The following is a 21136-nucleotide window of genomic DNA, read 5'->3' as shown; positions in this document are numbered from 1 at the left end:
ACTGGTCTTAAAGTCTTAAGCCAAGCTGGGTCTTAAGACCAGTCGTACGACCGGACACCGCACACTATACGACCCGACTGTAAAGCGCGCGCAGTGCGCACTGCGTGCGCTTGCATTTTACTGCATTGTGAATGGCTGAAAGCCTACGACCAGTCGTAGAAATTCAACATGTCAAATCTCTACGACTGGCGCTAAGACCCAGTCGTACGACTAGAAAAGGGCAAGACTGTGACGTCACACTTCTAGTCTTAAGGTCTTAAGACCGGTGAATCGGGGCAAAATCGTGTAGTGTGCGGCGGGCTTTAGTCGTGATGTTTGTCTTCGCAGCCATATTGGAATTCAAAATAGCGGGCATTACATTTGTCAGACACATCGCATTAGTCCATTTTGTGACTAAGTATGTTAAAATACTTCTTTGCACGTAATTTCAGCGTCACTCACCACTTAGAACTCGAGATAGGGATTTTGAAAATTTCGTCGAGGCGGCCATATTGGAATTCAAAATGGCGGCCATTCGATGCTTGCCAGACACCTCAAATGAATATTTTTTTCACATTCAATATGTCAAAACGCTCTTGTGAGCAAAATTTGGTGCCACAAGTCATTCAAAACTCAAGATAGGGATCTTTATATTTGTTTTGTGATGGCGGCCATATTGGAATACAAAATGGCGGCCGACCCCGTGGTCAGATCTCTTGGATCCGGCAATTTTTGAAATCAGCGCCCCAAAATACCCCTATCTGCAAAATTTCATACTTTCCCGCCGGATGTGAGCATTTCGACCAATTTTGCTACATATCTGCCCTATGGGCAGTATACACTGTCCAGTTTTCTCATGTTTCTAGCTTCTATTGTGAATGGTAATATAAGGTAAATGATCTGCTTCGAGAGTATCAAAGAGTGCCGAAAAGACTCCAAACTTCAATTAACACCGAATACTCTTTTAGAAGGCAGCAGAACCATTTGTCTTTGCGTGAAAATCGCTAATGAGTTATTATATACATGCATTCACTTTTGGCACTTATTCATGTCACTATGTAGCATTCGGGTGATATGAAAGGCTTTTTGCACAAAAGCATAGAGAGACGATGTGTGTGTGTGTGTGTGTGTGTGTGTGTGTGTGTGTGTGTGTTGTTTGTGTTGGCAGATAGCCATCTCCATCACAGTTTGTGCAAGAAATCTCAAAAACGCTTTGAAAAGCTAGAAAAAGTTAGTTGTCACAGGAAAGAAAGAAAATTTTATGCACCATAAAAAACCAAAACAACAAAGAACTGTAAATGCTGGAGTATTAAAGCAAGACATACACTTACACTATTTGGTCCGTGTTCGTATATATCTCTGCTACTGAATGTGTGATGGAATAATTTTATTCGACGCTGTTACATCTGCTGTTACCTCTAAGGATAACAGACTGCACTTGCGGTCATTTTGGGTGACGTTTTTTTTTTTCATTCGGGCCTCAATATAAGCCTATTTCTTTTTCATCAGCGTGAGAAGGCTAAACAATTTTGGTGGCATTCGGGACTGAAATGCATGTTGTATTGGGTTTAGAAAAAAACAAAAGAGAAAATACCACTTGAGGGATTCACTTTAAGGGGAACGCGGTACAATGTATCATAACCTTTCCTAGAAGAACTGCCTAATACCTGTATAAGAGGAAAGATTAGTACGAGGTGGTGGCTTGTTTCATGGTTTAAGATGTTACCTTCCGAGATGGTTTCTATTCAGGCTAACCTCACTGGGTTATTCACCCTCTCTAATCTGATCAGTTGCTGTAGGACGCTATCAAGCGTGGCAATGACTATGCTTCTTTAATTAACGATCCGTGGTCCGTGGCGGTAAGAGAAACCTGACCGCCAAGTAAACCCAGAAGCCACTCAGTCGATAATTTTTAACCTTGCACATAAAGTGCAGGTTCTCCGGTTGGTTGGAGTCAAAAGAATTACCCCCAAGTGACTCCTCATTGCGTGCTGTGCTCAACCACTCATGTCTTGGAAAAACAAATATGCGTATATATCGATATATATATATATATATATATACACTTTATTGTTGTTGTTGTTCTATATTCTTATATATTATATATATATTGTTGTTGTTGTTCTATATTCTTATATTTCCATAGATATACAGACCCGAACATTATAAACATCTGTTTTTATCTCACGCTACATATCATGTGAAATTTTAGACATCTTGAAATTTTCCACGAGCTTGTCTTCGGGTCGTTTTATTAGAAGAAGGAGTATCGAGACCACAATACATAACATAGGCCCTTGTGTGTGTGTTTATGAACGTGTATGTATACGTGTTGTATGCACTGACATGATTGAGGTGTAAATTTTCTTCAATTTGTCTCCCTCTAACAAATGGAAATTTGTAAGATCGCATAATATACCAATGTCGGAATTTCAGAGTTTGGATATTGGTTCCAAGTTCTTCATGTCACTGCCGGCAACCAGGGATAGCCTTGTGGTAGTGTCGCTGCCCGGCAAGCAGTACCACAGGTTCGAGTCCCGTGGTTCATTTTCCCCGACATGTTTTTTAAATTACAGATCAGCAGTTGCGATCTTACAAATTTCATTTGTTATAGGGGAGACAAATTGTAAAAAATTCAAACCTCAACCTTCATCCCTCTACTTGATATTCTCTTGCTTTCACAAACATGATTACAGTGAATTTTGGTTCACAAAATCTTTGTTGAAAGTCGCTGAAACTAACACGCAACCATCCTTCTATTCTTCGCTTGCTCTATTTTCTCGCACACAACTTTTTTTTTTTTATACAGGAGCTCTAATACGTGGGTACTTTCATAGTCACGGTCATTATAACTTCTTTCACAAAGAAAATCTCTGAAAATCTACATTTCTCTCTCCCTCCCTCTCTTCATAGTTTTATGTCTTAAGGTATATCATCCACTCCAAGTTTGCACCCGTCATCAGTAGTCATAGCTCCTTCATACTTTCTTCTCTTTTCATAGATAAGTATACGTGTCAATAAACACATTAAGAAAACACTGTGCGCTCAAAGTTTACAGATAAAATGACTGACACATTTAATGACTTTTTCACAAAGTAGAAAACAGGAAGGATACACCAATAAGACATTTTTAGAGCAATGATATTATCAGGACAGATAATACATCAGAAATGCAAATAGATAATGTTTCTCACAATGTTATTTTTCTTTTACAAAAAATGCTCGTAAACATTTTAATAAAATATGAATGCAAGAATTCACAAACTCAACAAGTGACTTTCTTGATTACAAAAATTGTAGAAAGTGGAATCTTCAAGAGAAACAGAAGACCCATGACATATCGTTTGCATTGAATGGAATACCCTGCATCTCATATCATTGACACTGCAATGCAAACTCATATGTTATCGATCAACGAAGTACATGTATGTGTACATATTAACGTGCTAAATTACTCAGTACTGAAAAGATTTCCTTCCATTCACACGTATTCATGGTGAAAATGTGAAAGATGTGCAGCGACAGAACACTTGGTGTCTAGAAGTGGAAAAGAAAATAGAATGACAGGAAGAGAGAAATAAACTATGGGGAACTTTAAGAGGGGGGCTAGATCCACATTTTCTGGTCGTTACCACCTCCCCCTCCACCACCAGAGGAAACGCCACCACCACCTGTGCCGGTTAATGGTTGAGCTCGACGCATCTCGTGCTGGTCGTTTCGGTTGACCCTTGGTGCATTGGTGCCGATGCCGAGCTGGAAGGCGAGCACTTCGAGCGCGAAGATGATGACGGCTGACCCCATGCCAATGATCATCAGGTAGTACATACCTTGGAGATCCACAGCCGTCAGTGAGTAAAGTGCTTGTCTCTCCCAGTAACTCATCTTGTGGTTCCTACAAGGCCCTCGTCGCTGCGGGTCAACCCAGGTATCGTTATCCCACATCTCCTCCAGAATGCCGCGCTCTTCCAGACGCTCGATGGCCCAGGAGAGCTGGTCTCGTAGAGGAGAACCTGAAGCCACGCCCAAGCCGTACTCGACCGTGGCAAAGCTACCGCCGGTGATCACCAGGTTGCAAGGCCATTGACGTGAGCCGTGCTCCAGGACACGCCTGTCGTGGATAAAGGCGTATTTCCCGTTAGAGTGCCTTGCTCGCAGAACGCCGTCCTCCACCTCCAGAACGATACCACTGTCATCGCGGTACATGGACACAGCAGACTGTACAGTCTCCCACAGGCGACGGTACTCAGGGATGCGGTTGTCACGGAAAAAGTCGTAGGCAGAGCTATCCTTAACAAAGCCGACATCGACAGTGGTCTGGTCGAAGAGATCCCCGACGTCACGAACCAGAATGATGCCCTTGGACGCTTTGAGGAAGGGTGTGAGGTTAACGAGGTACAGGAACACCATGACCAGCATAAAGAGGTACCAGAAGGCACTGAGGATGCGGCCCGCAACGGAACGGGGCGACACGTCATAACTCTGGAGGTACATAGTGGTAATCATATACCACGCCGTGTTGGTGAAATTGAAACTCTCCCCTTGCTCAGGAGTAATCTCGCCTCGCTGGGCCTTGGCGCGGTATTCGTAGGGACTGAAGTAGCATACCAAGAAGAGGAAGATGCCGGTGACGAAGAGAGCGGCGAAGTTGCAGATCCAGACATTCCAGTCGTAGGGGAAGACGGGCACGAAGGGATACTCCCACACAAAGCTTGGATGCTCGATGAGGATGCCGAGATCGCTCCTCATGAAGGGAACGGTGTAGTCGATGAACTTGTCGCGTTCGCTGGTGATTGCCATCGGTGCGGCTGCGATATCAGCATACTGCAAGAAAGAGATCAGAAAAGAAGAAGATTGTAAGCTTTTGAAACTTAGCAGATTAACTCCTGTCCACATTGATCACTAATAACATATTTGCAACTGGAACCCAAAACTCTCTGTCTTTACCTCCATAATATGTCTACATAAACATTACATCTCCCTGTAAAGATGTTGTTTGTGAATTTTTTCTCTTGAAAATTACCTTAGAACAACAAATTTGTTGTGGTTATTCACTCTCAGGTGGTTACATTGTGAGTTCGATTTTGAATAAATTTCAATAACGATGAATTTCTTAAAGATATGTATTCATAAGAATACTAGTAATTTTCGGAGTTATATTACAAATTTGATATCAAATATATACTCTGTAGATTTCGAAATATTAACATTTTCGTCATTATTCTCAAGTGGCAAAGTCTTACAAAAGAGACATTCAATGCCAAAATGTCAGGAAACATAAATCGTTGTATGTCACAAACTTTTGGTTTTAAGCTATCTTTTGAACATTATATCATTTTATATATCTAAAAACGAAAGGTATTTGAGCGTCCTACCCCTTCGACAAGTTTCTCCATGAGACCGCTCCATCGTCCAGTCGTGTAGTCGAGTCGTCCATACTCGCCCTCTCCAACCAGTTCGATAGTGTACTCAAAGTCGAGTCCAAGTTCGTTCTCCATCACCATCTTGATGTTGCGCAGGAGCTCGGGAATGTAGCCAATGAAACCTTGTCCACTGTCGATCAGATATGGTGCTTCCTGAAATTGTGATTTATACAAAAAGTAATAATGTTAGTATTGTCCATTACCATCCATTACTTAATAATCATAGCAGTTAAGGAAAGAACAGAAAAACATGCCCACACGAATGATATTATGACCCTAACTATTCTTCCTTATAAACTCACTGAACAGTTTATTCACGTATATGTAATGACTTTTCACTCAGTTACAAAGGCAGTCTCCTGTTTCTCAAATTTTGAAAACATCCACATAATCATACATTTACGGAAACAGAAGATGCCAACATTATGAATAGCATTGCATTATATATATATATTGAGTGGAAAACATTTTTTTTTTGCCAAGAATGTACAGAATAATGCAATAGAGTAACAGTGGACACCTTTATAACAGCGATTTTCACTTCACAGAAAGAAAGCGGAGCTCGTAGTTTTAAATTACTATGAAGATGTATATCATAAGAGCTTTTAATGCAGTAATAGCATCGCAGAGCTGTTTGACAACAGTTCTCTTTTTCTACTGAAAACTTTTCTGGTATAAAATCTTAGTGTGGGATATTTCTTTACAGCTCAATTCTTCGTTCAACTGAGCATAAACTTACAAAGTGTTCTTATTCTGAAACAATGTCCTACATTGGCGTTTGCAACATGAAATATGTATGAAATGGGTTATGAAATAGGTATATCACTTCTTGGTCATTGCCAACACTGGGGTCTTTTTGTGAGTAGAGACAACGCAACCCACTGCTGATTATGCATTTTCATGTTATTCTGAATCCTAATGTTGAGCTAGAGGTTTTCGTTTTCCATTTAGGATCATCAGTTTGATTGCACATGTGAATTAAGGTAATATTCACAGTGAAACTTCGATCTGTGCATAAGTTGACATTTTCAAAGGAAATATCTTAGTTCTGGAATATTACCATTTCAGGGTTTGTAAGGCAGTGACCACATCTCTCCGTACAACTTACGAATGTGGGCGTGAACGCCGTCACTGCCTAGTAAAAATTGAGGAACTTTAGATTCCATGATTTCATTGTTTTCCTACATCCCCAATGCAAAGACGCCCTGACAGAATAAAATAGCGAACCCCCGCTTACCTCCAGCGAGGTGACGATAATGCTCTTGAGTTCGGCATTCCTGAAGGGGAACATGTTAAGACGTGAGCCAGGTTTGGGCCAATTCAGGCCTCGGTTGTCTCGCCGCCATTGGTTGACGTTCTGTATCCATTCCCCAGACTCGTACACCTGAGGGATAGACAGATATGTGAATAGACACAGTTACTAATTAAAACCTACAGGTGCTTCTATCACAAGATGATAAAACAGGCATCCTTATTAGCCCTGCCTGGGGTATATGACATACTTTCAACTCATCTTTCCATATTTTCTTTCTTTTAGTTGATTACTGTCTTGCATTGCATACATCACAAAGTCTCATTGAATGACATGTGCTGACATGAAGAATGTGTGTGTATGTGGATGTGTGTTCAGATTAACCATGATATGCAAGAAGAACCACGACTGTCACGTGAAACTTGAAATAGCAGCAGCTATCACATCCACGACTACAACAATAGTGTCCATATACTGACAGGTGGTTGCCATATTATTTGCAATTATAGAACATTTCTGTCATAGCAAGTCTTTCACGCAAGCTCCACATAACCCAAATTTCTTCCGTCTTACGAGTTACAGTATAACTTTCCGTTCTGTATGGGTAGGGGCCTATCAATCCATTTCATTCATTGATTTTCATGCAACTGTATACACATCCAGAAAAAAAATGCTATATAGGCCTATCTCACATATCAAATGAAGTTCTATGGGCGTAATAATGTCGAAAGTTGTACGTATATTACTGCAATATTTTAGTTATACATCCTGCCTAACACGCCTAACAACTTCGGCTCGTTCATATCCATATTTCCGATCATAAAGTTTTCTACGGGCCTAGCCAAAGCTTTATCTTCCCACGTACCTGGTTATCAGTGTAGAAGAAGACTGTTTGTCCTTTTCCTTGATGGACGGTGATGGAGTAGTTCGACCTCTGGTAATTATTGTCAAAGGCCACGTGTCCACTCAGTCCTTCAAAACTGACCTTGAATCAAGATAAAGTAAACTCACTCGTTTAATTAATTCTTATTCTCTTGAATCATTCCTATTTGTTTCGTCTCACAGACTAGAACTGATTAACGTGTACTGGGCTTCACGTAGATGAACCTTACCTTGAATCAAGATAAAAGTAAACTCACTTGTTTAATTAATTTTGATTCTCTTGAATCATTCCTATTTGTTTCATCTCACACAGACTAGAACTGAATAACGTGTACTGGGCTTCACGTAGATGAACCTTACCTTGAATCAAGATAAAAGTAAACTCACTTGTTTAATCAATTTTGATTCTCTTGAATCATTCCTATTTGCTTGTCTCACACAGACTAGAACTGAATAACGTGAACTGGGCTTCACGTAGAGAAGTCTTCAACAAGATGCAGAGCAGGTTGGAAGGTAAAAGGTCTAAATTGTTGCTAAAACTGTTTGAATATTGGACAGCTCGTCTTATTTCGTCTTAGTTCGACCTAACGATGAACCTGACAATCAATGTGCATTAGTAATCATTAAAGACTAGTGGGAATCTGTCATATACTAATCCTGAACGATTGTACAGTCATTGCTAACATTGTAAATAAATGGTCCATGCCATGACCAAGGTTAAAATTCAAGATGTGTGATAAATCGTCAACAACGTTAAAAAATAGCATTTATGCTTTTCCCATCAATGTAAAGTGAACATTCACCATCAAGACTTTTAATTAATTTTAGTCACCATACAAACCCAAGACCTTGAACAACTATCGATTCAAATAATGCACAAAAATGGTAAATTAAAAACAATGTATGAGTGATACCATGTTTAGATTCAATATCTGGTATTCTCAGTCATTAATAGAACAATCAGTAGCATGATCTGTGTACTACAAAGCTAGACTTGATTACGCAATATATTAATCTTGAAGTGAGTCAGGTGGTTAATCACGTGACATATCCTCTCACCTCCTTGATATCCTGCATAACGGGGGAGAGCGTGAAGTCTTCAGACGTGGCCTTGCACTGCGCCACGGCTGACGGGAAGGAGCCGGTGCGGCGCAGGTGGTTGTCGAAGGCCTCACCCATCAGCACCACGGCATCGTAGGCCACCTTGAGGCGGTAAGGCCATTCCTCCTGGTTCTCGGCTCTGGTGGTCGTGTATCGCACGTTGACGTTGGCCTGCTTGTTCATTATCAGCCGAGTGATGTAAGCCCCGTCCTGCCGGATCTGCTGGACTTCTTCCCAGGTCAGGGGTAAGTCCTGCAAATGTACACAAAAGCATCGCAAACTAATCAAGACGACCGCAATGAGAGTTACGATGTTACAAAGTGGTGGCAATAGTGGTGATGTTAATGTGATGGTATTGATGATGGTACTGATGATGGTACTGCTGGTGGTGGTGATGATGATGATGAGAAGATAAAGCTGATGTTGATGATCAGTCCTGACTGAAATAATGACTTTAATGAAAACCTCACATCCATTATTTGGACTATATTGGTTATACAAGTAACATACTAGTATCCTATCTTTGCACTCTTTGTTTTCCAAATAAGGCCGTCTGATATTGTAGAGCATAAACGACGTCAAAATATTTACATGTCATTGAATGTACTTTATGATTGGCAGCACTGGTGGTGTTTTAAACTAAGAATATGAATCTCTCCTGTATTATTTGATAACCGAGACTTTCATAAAAGTATATAGTCTGAGGATTTTAGACCTAAATATTTAGACCTAATGCATCCTTTTCTGAATTGTGCGACACAGATTTGCTACGAAAGAGAAATAAAATGGTAAGAAACACAATACAATCTGAAATTTTGAAACAAAGACTTACAATGTTACCAAGCAACCAATGGTACCCGTCGCTCATGAGGCCTTCTTCGATTCCCTGAGACAGAAAGAAAACAAATTTTTAAAAAAATGAATGAAAGATAAGAAAGCTACTTTATTTTGCACATATACTTTAAAAAAATCAGTTCAATCATACACGTTATGCATAACGATTTCATATATTGCTGTGTCCGCATAATATAAAAGCATCTGAACATATTTAAGTTGCACCAAAGTGTAACACTGGTTTGGGACAATCACAAAATAAATACACCCACCCTCACTTTAATCAAAAAGTTTGATTGCAAGTGGTGTGGAACGTTTAACAGCTTAAATAGATGATTTCATTTCTTGCTTTGTTTCAAGATCTAAACTCACAGGTACATTGTGATTAACGGGTCGTAAGAGTCGATATCATGTAGGTAGGTTAGGAGAAGGTAGACGAGCTTAAGCTATGTCACTCACAACAGACTGTTAATCAACGTTTTAGTATATGTTCGATATTCAGTTTGTGAAGGAGATTTCAATTTCGATGGGTATACGTGCCTACTATATCTCTCTGATTTTATATAAGAACATCAGCATTTAATGCAGCGCGCGCTTTACAAGAACGTTATCACTGTCACCATTTTAACAACAATTATTTCCACAGAGCTAAAATTGTTCTGCTTGTGCAAATGACTTTATTTTTCATGAGAAATTTGATTGGACTTATTCAGAATATGAGAAGTGATTATAAAGTGCACATAGTTGCACAATTTGGTGCATCAGTATGAACGGCGCGTGATACGTTTTCATGGAAACACTCTACGCTCGTACCATTTTCACTAGTTTGAGGCAGATTTCCTCGTACTGGCAAAAGAGTAGAATATTCTTGACAGTGCTCTCTGCGATGGTGCGCCGTACTTCCGTCATCTCCTCGTCGATGGGTAGAAGCTGGACCGTCTGGTTGTTCTCGATGGCGAGAGAAGACATGGATTCTACGATACTTTGGGCTAAACAAAAAGAAATAGAACATTGTATGACTTCTGGTGTGACTGGTGAAAGTGAAGTCTGTAGTTTTCTTGTTTGTAAGTGTGTGCGGTTATCATAATAGTGTGTGTTGCATATTTTGTATGTCCTCAGTTTTTATGAACTGAAGAGAATACCTTGTAAATAAAACATAACAAAATATCAAATAGATATTATACCTTTTAAATAATTCGCATTCATTATCCTGTGGTGCCGGAGGTCACATAACTGTCTTTCAATCGAATCTACACGCTGAAATAGAATCCCATGCTGCACTGCGCTCAAAGCAATGATTAGAGAGAAACAAGTACGGCCTATCCTTAGTGCATAATATCAGAGAGGTGGAATGAATTTCCACCTCCCTGATCATATCAAGATGTATAACAGAGGTATCAGGACTGTGTGTACAGAACACTTTTCTGATCGACAGTCAGTCCAGTCAGTTGGTTTTGCATTAACAATCTACCTACAATAATGATATTTGCCCTGTAGAGGAAGTGTGTCTCTTTAAATTCTCCTAGCATCATCTCTATTTTGTTTTCAAACAATATCAACTGCATATTGAGCTGGTGCTGAGAGGGTTAATCTTGTAAGCAATATCAAGTCTGCGTGAAAATCAGTCACAAGGGAAAGACTCGTCTTGAGATTTTGAAAAAAAAAAATACCGTTGTCGCCGTCGTAGACGAGGAGGTAGTCGCGCCACTTGGTGTAGTTAATGATCTCGGCGTAGAGATCGACAAGGTCATCGACGGCTGGGTACAGCTTGATGGAGTACTGGCCTCCACAGAGGTCGAGCGTTGCCGTCGGGTTGATGGCGTCGCCGATCACGCCGCTGATGTCATTGCAATCCGGACAGATGTCATTGGGCAGGATGATGCCACGGAGACTGCTACTCCTTGCGTGGGCGCACACCTCTGTGAAGATAGAAAACCGATGTTTTGTGATTGTCAGTTCTATCATTATCCCCTTTAATTATATGACAGAGATAATGGAACTAGTACATGTAATGATCATTATTATGTTGATATTGTTATATGTTTTTAATGACAGCGAACACAATTACGATTATTTTTCTCTCTTTCTTTTTTGTTGGCTGGACTATCTATTTTATAATGCAATTATATAAAGTCATACCGCGAAGATGTAGGAAAAACATAGGTTCAAGGTCTAAAGCTATCTAAGAGTACAGGAAGAAGGCTGAACACTAAGACTTTGCTTATATCTTAAAAGCATTGCCTTCGATTTGGGAGTTCTGTGCTTATCTTCAAAAGTTGCGAGTTATATCAGCTTATATGTTAACATTTCAAGGCCATGAGATCCCGGATGACATGCCTTGATGACATGACAATATTTTAAAGCTAGAATTAGACCTCCACTACTGTTTCTGAATTTCCGTATTGAGATTCATCAATAGCTATTTTGTAAGATCTACTACCATCATGCTCGGTTTGTATAAAAACAGAAATGCAGTTTAGTTGCAAAATGTCATGTTCAATTTTATGAACATTTCGTGACATCCTCGTTTTGTGTTGGCTTTGACTTGGAGGGGGAAGGTTAGAGGTTACAATGTGTTTCACTAAGTCATCTTCGTTTTGACTTGGAAGGGAACAGTTAAAGGTGAAAATGTGTTGTATTTAGTCATCTTCGTTTTGACTTGGAGGGGAAAGGTTGAAGGTTACAATGTGTTGTATTTGGTCATCTTCGTTTTGTGTTGGCTTGACTTGGAGGGGAAAGGTTAAAGGTTACAATGTGTAGTATTTGGTCATCTTCGTTTTGTGTTGGCTTGACTTGGAGGGGAAAGGTTGAAGGTTACAATGTATTGTATTTAGTCATTTAGTCGGTTTACCGATTTGGAGGGCCTGAAAGATGTTGCTGCTGATCTGTTGCTGTCCATTGGGCAGAGTGTCAGGCTGGAAGTGGGTCACTCGGAGTGTGTTTCCATTGTTCCATCCGTATGACGTCACCCAGAAGGTAGCGTCGTCGATGATCCGTTTGTAGTCATCATTCTTGTCCGTCTCGGCGCCGTAGAAGGAACCTAGGAAGATTTTCAATATGGCAGATAAGTTTCAGCTGCTTTACAAACTCATCTCCGTGCTACGATGCTCAGCAAAAGACAAAGGGAATCCAAAGATGTTGGGCAAATGAAAATATCATAATCGACAGTTTATCATATCTTCCTTGATAATAAGTCAAAGAAAGAAATCTTTAAGCACACCACAAAGTGTATTACATAACTAGTCACATTAAATAAGTTTTTGAGCATCATATACGTTTTGATGTTGCAAGTTTTAAATTAGGCAAAACGAGCCTAAATCCTTCGTTTCAATCATCAGGTAAAACAAAATATCATTTATATACTGTTGCATTTGCTGTAAAGTCGAATGTAATTTTCATGTATCACAAAATCAAATCGAGACAGGAAATTGGAGAAGGTCTGTTAATTTTCTTAATCAATGTTTAAAAAAAAAAGATGCTGTACATCTATGCCCAAACATGTCACTTTAAAAGTAGAACATACAGATATACATATTCGATGATATTTCAGTTGGGAGAAAGAGGGCGGGATCAGCTTGGACCCTTCGCAAGCGTATATAGTTAAAGCTTAAGGGAGCATTTGAGGATCGTCATTTCGTACTCAAAAACATGACACCATGACACCAACATTGGCAGAATATTCATGCATCGCGAAGGGGTACACACACTGCATTTTAACGTAGACTGTCCTATGCCCCGTAACTGCGTTCTCTGTGTGTTCTGATTAGCGCCACAGCTGACTGAGTGCGTCAGTTGGAAATGGCGGCCATCATGATCGATACAATGGCCGCGTCATTTTAACCACTGTATGGATTCAATAATGTATCTAAACCTATGTCTAATAAATGCTCTGAACGCTCGAAACAAAAATGAGAATAGGTGATAGACATGCAATACATGCATATTGTAGTATGATTAATTTTTTTTTTTTTTTTTAATACGGCATCAGCTTATTATTGATGTTTTGTGTGGCAAACGTTGGCAGCAATAAATTGTGTACAGAACAACTCGGAAAACGTGGATATCATACATCTACTCATGTCAGCCGCTTGTACATGCCTCATGAGTTCTGCATACTGAATTATAGGCCACTGGTAAGCCGATCAATAGATAATTGGGAACCGCAAAAGCGAGAACCTAGCTCTCAGTCCATTCAACAAATTCTTGGTAATAAATCCTCTGGGTGTTATTTTCAAGGCACCGAGTGATTGGGACACATTAGTGTATTATATCGCAAAGAGCTGTTGGTTCGTTTGAATATTCGACGGTTGGTATTTTCGTCGAATGGGCCGTTAATGTCTCCAAAACCTACAAAAGTGTTTTCTTTCCCGCCAAACCCAGGGGCGTTGTCTATTTCAAACGTGTTCTTTTTTTCCTCGTGATAAAAGTCATAGTCCGCGTCCTCTAGAATCAGCTTTTCCTTCGCGAGCAGCTGATGGTACGATAATCCAAAATGGCGGCTTAGTTTTGTAAGGACATAATGCATTCTTTGTGTCGTTTATTGTGTCTCATGGGGGACGAACCGAGTGGCCTGCTTTGAAATAACCTTTGCGATTACCCGCTGTAAATATCTTTTCGCTCCTGGAAAGTCTTTGTCTACTCGACACGAAGGGGAAAAAACCGATTTCAATGGGTCTTTTCATGATTGTTCGTTAGTTTTCAAATTGTCAAAGGACGAACGTTGAAAGCACGTCTTGGTTGGGTGACTGCAGACAACAGCTTGTTTTCGAAATTCCGCGTTCCTGTGCGGGTTAGTCATTTCTATAGAAATCGACATGAATAGAGTCGAGGGCGTGGGCTGACTACGAATGGCTTCCAATGAACGACAGATGGCGTCGTCCGTATTTTCACCATGGCTCTGCTCTCGTCAACGAGCTGATTACGGGTGAGAACCCATGATCTATTCGAATTGCATGATCTCACGCCTTTTATCTTTGCTGAAGTAACATCTCGTGATGTACAATTATATAGAATCTATATACACGTATTATATTGCTAGATCCAACTGTTGCTGTCGCTGCTGATGGATATACAGTAGACCATGGCAATGTCAAATTATCCTCCAGCCCAGGCCGTCCCCTTCGATTTGGTCACAATGTTTCTCGCAGTAGAACATCTAGCGTATTTTGAACGCGAATGATATCTCCCATAGAAAATAATTGTCGTTTTGGGAACTACGTAGTCGGAATAATCATAATCTGGATATCGATTTTCCTTTTCCGCATTCCTGAGTGTGATTTATGTTGCCTGACGCATCGTTATATGAATCTATGGCCTGTATGAGTCATGTGAGACCCCCAGCGAGAACCGTACCACACAGTACCTGTATGGCGTAACGATCAAAAAATGTATCATTTTATTTCATCCGGGTAGAGCTGCAATGATGCATCGTTTTTCATGATACAAAAATCTTTCCGTTCCACCCTGCGCTGGCGCCTTGCGCTTCATTGTAATACTCCCTTTGTAATTCAAAAACGTGTGGTTTTGCTTCACCGATGTCGTTGGGGACACAGCCAACTGTTAAGAGTTGTCCCAAAGTGGACGTCAGATGGCGGCATTTCTACTTAGTGTGCTGGTCGAGAATTGAAAAGAAACTACGACTCACAGGGGCGCATACATGTCCTGTTATGAACGATGCAATATACTGATAATAATACACTGCATATGTAGAAAAGCGTCAATTGGACTACAACCTTCACTGGAATGACCAGTGACTTGCTTTCTCAATGTCTTTTTGTACGCGATTATGGAAGAGATAGGCCCTATGTCTTCATAGAATATACACACAGCTGACGTAGGGATTAATTTGTGGTCTGATCGAATTTCCAACTCTGGCAATCATGAATTACCAATTTGCATCACATGAGAAATTTCAAGAAAATGCGAAACGCTAAGCAATGGGAATTATTTTCCTGGAGTATAATACGAAATAGAAACACGACCGTTAACTGTGAAGCCCGACACCAGAAATTAGCGCAGCTACGTCGAGAGATGGCGACATTCCGTTTTCTACCTGGTCGCTGATGTTCGCCTGCTGCGCCGTCAATAATTATTCCTAAGGCTGCCCCCTTTCATAATTCCAGTTATGCCGTCATAATTTGTCTACTGTCATTATACATGTTCATTAGCCTGTACATCCTAGTCATGCAATATACGTGTGATTAGATTCTATATCAGTCGAGGCTATTTTCAAAGAATCATTTCCTCCTAGTCACTTGCTCTTTGCTCATTCTAAAAGCCCAGCTTTGAGCATTACTCTGTGTGCGAAATTTCTAGTATGTTCACTGTGTGCGATTACCGTACAGGCAACCATCCCACGGGCCTTTGTTATGCTGAAGGCTGTCCTTGGTTGAATAGCTACCATTGAAGTCAGCATAATACGTAGCTTTATTCTTCACACAACTGTGTTCGGTTTGTGTTGATTTAAAAGACGACGAAATAGTTTACAGGCGGGAAATGCAGCAAAAGGTAGTACATGAAATGAGCAATACCCTAGTGAATGTGAAGGTATGGTAGCTACGCTTACAACCGGGATAGAGTGGTTGTTGAATTTTGTGTTATCATTAATGACCCTTTTTTTAACTGACAAAATTTCCCCCTATTCAATAGAAAACATCTTGAAAATCACTCGCATCTTGTACATCAACTTAAAAATGTAACACTTTGATTAAGTCGTCTCCTACCTACAAGCTTTCTCGGTTTCATGCTCTTATAACTATTTGTTCACAAAGTGTCAATTCATTTATCTGTCCCTCTGTATATTATCACTCACTTTTTCTGCTCATCGTCCCTGTATCCTTTTAAGTTACAAATCATGAGCTGAACATTCGGAACGTAGTTTAGTGTTCCACAAAGGGACCCCACCTCCTTCTAAACCAGACAAAATACTAGTAGATTGGGATTTAGCTACCGAAGTATGACCCCACCCCAAACAAAGTTTCCCCCAAGATAAGGCACGATCTCTGATTTCGTCAGGCCTTTTAGGAAGAAATAAATTTCCTTCGGGAGCCCCTGAGTAGCGCCCTGCTATACACTCCTGACAGATTTATTTCTTTCGATATATCAGTCAGCCATTCCTCTCTCTTATTCTGTTTTCCTCTAGTATCAAACCAGAGAAGAGTCCTCTTTTAATCTCAAGGCTATGGAAACAGATTTCATGATGACGTGCTCAGTTTTACGACATGGCGGTCTGTGCCAAAGGTAAATCTTCTTCGATGATATGAGGGGAAGCATAACATGCCTTGAGTAAACTCTCTTGTAATGAGGTCAAGTATACAGGGACCCAGTAACCCCGTCCAACTTCAGTCGCGTAGTTTTTCGCGTAGTTTTTACTATGATGAGTATCTTTGATTCCCCCCCCCCCTCCCCCTCCTTTTTGTCCATTCAGGTTGAATGAATTTGTCAGTATTCATTCATTCAACCAATCGACCACCACTGAGTAAGACAAAGCATTACCCATCTCCTTCACACGCATGTGTCGAGTATTACAACTGAAACATCATCAACATGATGTATCCGTCTGCCATGTGTGAGAATGACTGGCTGCCCCAATGTGCATCTCACAAATGTATAATTATGTGTGATGGCGTGAGATGGCGTGTAGTGAATTGTAAAGGCTAAACTTTTATCACATTAATGTGTAATTTATTCCATCCATACACAATTTCATAATGGCTACCTGGAAATGATTACTGTTGTCTTTTTCATGTCCATGTTATCATGTAAAATTGCTATTATTCATGATCGTATGATTACTAGGTGAAACTAGAGCTGGTTTAAGGTCATAGAACCAATTCATCAGCGACAAGGCGGTACCATCTGAGGTAAAACTTTGGATTATTTTCATTTTTCAGATACAATTTATAGTCAGCGTAAGTTTGAATAAACCCCAGGGCAAGGCGCAAAGGAGTCTCAAGTTCTTCGATGGTACATGTAGTTAATTTCTGCACCCCGAGTCTCTAGGCTGGTGGACAAGATATGTTCCTAACAAAATCCCCTCCGTTCCTTCTTGATCTGCTTAGTTGATCAAGTGTGAACTTGGCATTTCTAAGAATCAATTCAAAGTCATTGTGGATTATAACAAAAGCACTAGCTCCCCGCTGAAGAGACTAGAGAGCGTGTGGCAAAACGAGGTTTGAGCTGTCTGGAGGTGATTTACGTAGTAATTAGCGCTGTTTAACACGACTCTAGAAGCAAGCAAAGTTGAGGCTGTGATTTACGCTTGACTTGAGTCCAAAGATTCAGTGCAAAGAATATGACATGGGTTCCTAACTGAACAATGAATGCGATTTGTTGTGTTCATGGTAGAGAGGGGATTTTAAATGTGTCTGAACTAGCAATACGGTAATTTTGATTAGAAAATGCTGCGGCGGGTATAGCACTCAGTGTCCATATGGCCACGACCACTTGCTAGAATGAAACATGATCAGATTGAAGTAAATGAATGGACCCAGAAATCAGAGATTTTAGACTTGGTCACATCCCAGATTGCTACCTGGCTGCCATCGTGTCCAAGCTCATGACTGTATCTCAAATCAACTCCTTGCTCAAACTTGGAATGACAACCGAGTGAAACTGATCTATATAGTGATAAGCAGAAGCTCCTGATATCTGAAAATAGGAAAGTACACAAGCATAATCTGCTTGAGCTCATGCCTACAACTTTCATCTTATTATGATACATCTTATTATGATAATAGGTCAGATATTGCCAGTCCGTCTTTCATTCGGTTTTGGATTTCGAGTGACGTGTTGAAATACTTAGTTAGATAATGCTTTGGTTATCGTCTCTCCCTGATTCGGTAAATAACATTTAAAAAGGCTGTTACATAATGTCATCGAAGGAAAAGCAGGTACCGCAGAGCATCTATGAGCTGTACATTAGCCTTTGCAGGATTTTGCTTCTTTATCCCCGAGTTCCCTTTATTTGTGATGGTGAATATGTTTTCGTTACTGGGTGCATGGTGATCCATTCAGAGTTATTTATCCCGTGATTACATAATTTCTGTCACAAAATACAACGTGGGCGCTATGTGCTAAACCATGGCACTACATTGTACATTATTCAAGTGGAATTTTGCCAAAAGAACAACTCTCATTGTACTGTATCAACCAGAACCTTGCTTGTGACAAATAATACACAGCTTGTAAGTGCAATATTTCACTGGCTAGTAAGGGGCTGGATTGTTCTGTAGGGATTTTTTCTTTTCTCGTGTGAGAGCAGCTTGGTGTTTGGTTTCTGGCTTGTTATTTCCACCCATCACCCCTTTTTTCTATTCATTGTAATCGTTGGCTCTGAGTCGTACCGTGAATTTTAAAGCCGAGTTCGTGGTTATACCCAGCGGGTTTCCCGCTGGTTTTCAACGGAGGAGTTCTGGCCACAAATTTAGTCGGTATTTCGCTACAGACTAACGAGGGCATACTGCCTCACTGTTGTGTTTTTACCGTGCTCTCCTATATCCCACACACTCGCTGCAGCATTCAGTATGCAAATAAACAACACCCTAGCACGATATTATCTGCCGACTACTGAATGTAGAGCCTAATGCATTACACGTACACAAGATGCAGATGTAAGGGCCTCAGAATGGCAGTACAAAAAGCCATCGATATATATGGCGGAGTGTTTTCATACCCGCTAGTAAAATCATTGCGGCGTGATAACCACGATATCACTGGCTTTTCTGCTTGTGCAGCTAGGTCACAAATATTTCTTGTAGGCAAATGTTCAATGCTCACAACAAAGCTTTTTGTAAAATTCCAATGATTCAATGATCATTACATTGTAATCTTATTTTTCCTCTTCGAATCAGATTCTGTTTGTTTGTTTTTTTCAAGATCAGACGGCTATATGGATGGAGCCCTAATGACGAAAACAAAAAGAGGTCGTGACTTCCTCCCAGACGACTGTCTCAAGATGAAAGATTTGGCAACCGTCTCCATGGAAATGGAGGATGAGGGATTGATATCAATACCCCATATGATTTTGTTGTTGTGAAATAAGTTGTCTTTTTGACAATGTTTAGATAAATTCGAGATTTCTCTTCAACTTACCGATTGAAATTTCGGCGGCAAATGTCTGCTGCTGTACCATCAGCATGCAGAAGGCTAGAAGCACCGTCCTCGCCATCATGATGTTGAGGTGGCACCCTCGCTTTCACCTCCAATTCTCGATTGTCTTCCTGGAAGAGAAATTCTGCAGGTGATGTTGGGAAATTCGAGATCTAGCATCAGTTCTAAGAGCCACTAACTCCGGCCAGTGGAGGGGTATGTTCGTCGGAAAAGCCTGTAGCTACGCTATACGTTTTTAGCGAAAGCGATTAGATCGCAGCGGAGAACAAAACTACCTCATTACGCATTCATGTCCATGCTAATGAGCAATGATTGACAGAGTGTCAATCAAATTCATCGACCCCGCCCAGGGACTGGTCAGTTCCATTTGCACAGATGGGTGCATATTGCATCAAGTAGTGAGGGACCGGTGAGTGAGGGCGTTCCGCTCAGGTGACCTCATCTCTACAGTACGCCGAATGACTCGTATCCCATATTGAAGTCTTTGTAGTGGGCATGGTAGTGAGTGGGGGTACCGAAAATACAAAATTCGTAGACATAGCCTAACACGGGATTCAGTATGTCCACCCTTGTTACATCCATTACAGTTTTTATTTAGACCTACTTGAAGAACAGGCAAGATGTCGACTGTAGTGAATGATCAAAAAGAGTCATCGTTGTATCGTCACCCGTTTTGCTGTGTCTTCATCTTCTTCTTCTTCTTCTCTTTCTTCTTCCTCCTCCTCTTTTTCTTCCTTTTCCAGCTAGGTTACTTGAGCTCTTTATTTTCTCCCCGAGGCCGATGATTCATTTCGGTTGAACCACAGTTTTGTGAAAATGCTGATTTTGGTATTTTTACCGGTCTAATATCATGGCAAATACATCAAGTGATGACGAAAGAATATTTCTTTTCCAAGCACAAGGATGTAATAATATGCAGTTATTATCGTGGAAATCACGCAATTACCCGTGATGTGCCGGGTGTTGGACTGAGTCGAGAAAGAATACTTAGTACATGAATTCAATACGCGTATAAGTGCAAATTCATTTGATGTTGCCTGTCAAAACAATGATACACGAGTGAGCTGCTATATGCCATTGACATTCACAGATGGAATGACCATTTTCTGCTTTAAATACTGTCTGAACCCTAAACTGCAGAGGACGCATATTGAATCCGTTCCGCCATGACTGCACCATCTTTAATCAATATTTGAATTTTATCATTGTTCAAACTAACATTACAACTGACAAATCACTGAAAATATGAAACATAGCAATTTTGAATAGGCTCTCAACCCACAGGAGGAAACTGTAAAATCATTTAGTCATTCCATTATTTCCCGTGCAATCCCCTCCAGACAGAATCATACACATCTTGAGGTTGTACGAGATCGATGGAAAGAAGGAAGGTGAAGGTTTAACATTCATTTACAACAACAACAACAACACCACCACCACCAACAACAACAACAACAACAGCAGCAGCAGCAGCAGCAGCAGCAACAACAACAACAACAACAACAACAATGCTCACAGATGATAAGAGCAGGATTGGGCCTGCTTGAGTTGTCGAGAT

The 21136-nt window shown here is 40.5% G+C and overlaps 1 protein-coding gene across 1 annotated transcript; it reads right to left on the bottom strand.

Annotated features, from left to right (window-relative positions):
- Positions 1 to 3585: 3585 nt before the first annotated feature.
- LOC139721323 (glutamate receptor 3-like) lies at positions 3586 to 19636 on the bottom strand. Its single transcript, XM_071632641.1, has 10 exons — positions 19561 to 19636; positions 12320 to 12508; positions 11139 to 11387; positions 10282 to 10457; positions 9467 to 9520; positions 8593 to 8886; positions 7517 to 7636; positions 6637 to 6783; positions 5352 to 5552; positions 3586 to 4800 (listed from the first exon to the last, which is right to left on the bottom strand). The coding sequence occupies exons 1-10, from the start codon at positions 19634 to 19636 to the stop codon at positions 3586 to 3588; spliced, it is 2721 nt and encodes a 906-aa protein (XP_071488742.1).
- Positions 19637 to 21136: the final 1500 nt, after the last annotated feature.

The sequence above is a fragment of the Diadema antillarum genome, unplaced genomic scaffold (assembly GCF_040938485.1).
Source record: "Diadema antillarum isolate AM-2024a unplaced genomic scaffold, OU_Dant_1.0 scf00000141, whole genome shotgun sequence".
NCBI lineage: Eukaryota > Metazoa > Echinodermata > Echinoidea > Diadematoida > Diadematidae > Diadema > Diadema antillarum.
Note: the sequence above shows the minus strand (reverse complement) of the source record. Positions and strands in the feature narration are given on the sequence as shown.

Coding starts and splice junctions, on each gene's coding strand:
- LOC139721323 (XM_071632641.1), bottom strand. CDS start 19,636: ATGGCGAGGACGGTGCTTCTAGCCTTCTGCATGCTGATGGTACAGCAG. Junction 9,521..10,281: donor GCCTCAAACTAGTGAAAATG/GTACGAGCGTAG, acceptor TTTCTGTCTCAG/GGAATCGAAGAAGGCCTCAT. Junction 8,887..9,466: donor ATTGGTTGCTTGGTAACATT/GTAAGTCTTTGT, acceptor GTACATTTGCAG/GACTTACCCCTGACCTGGGA.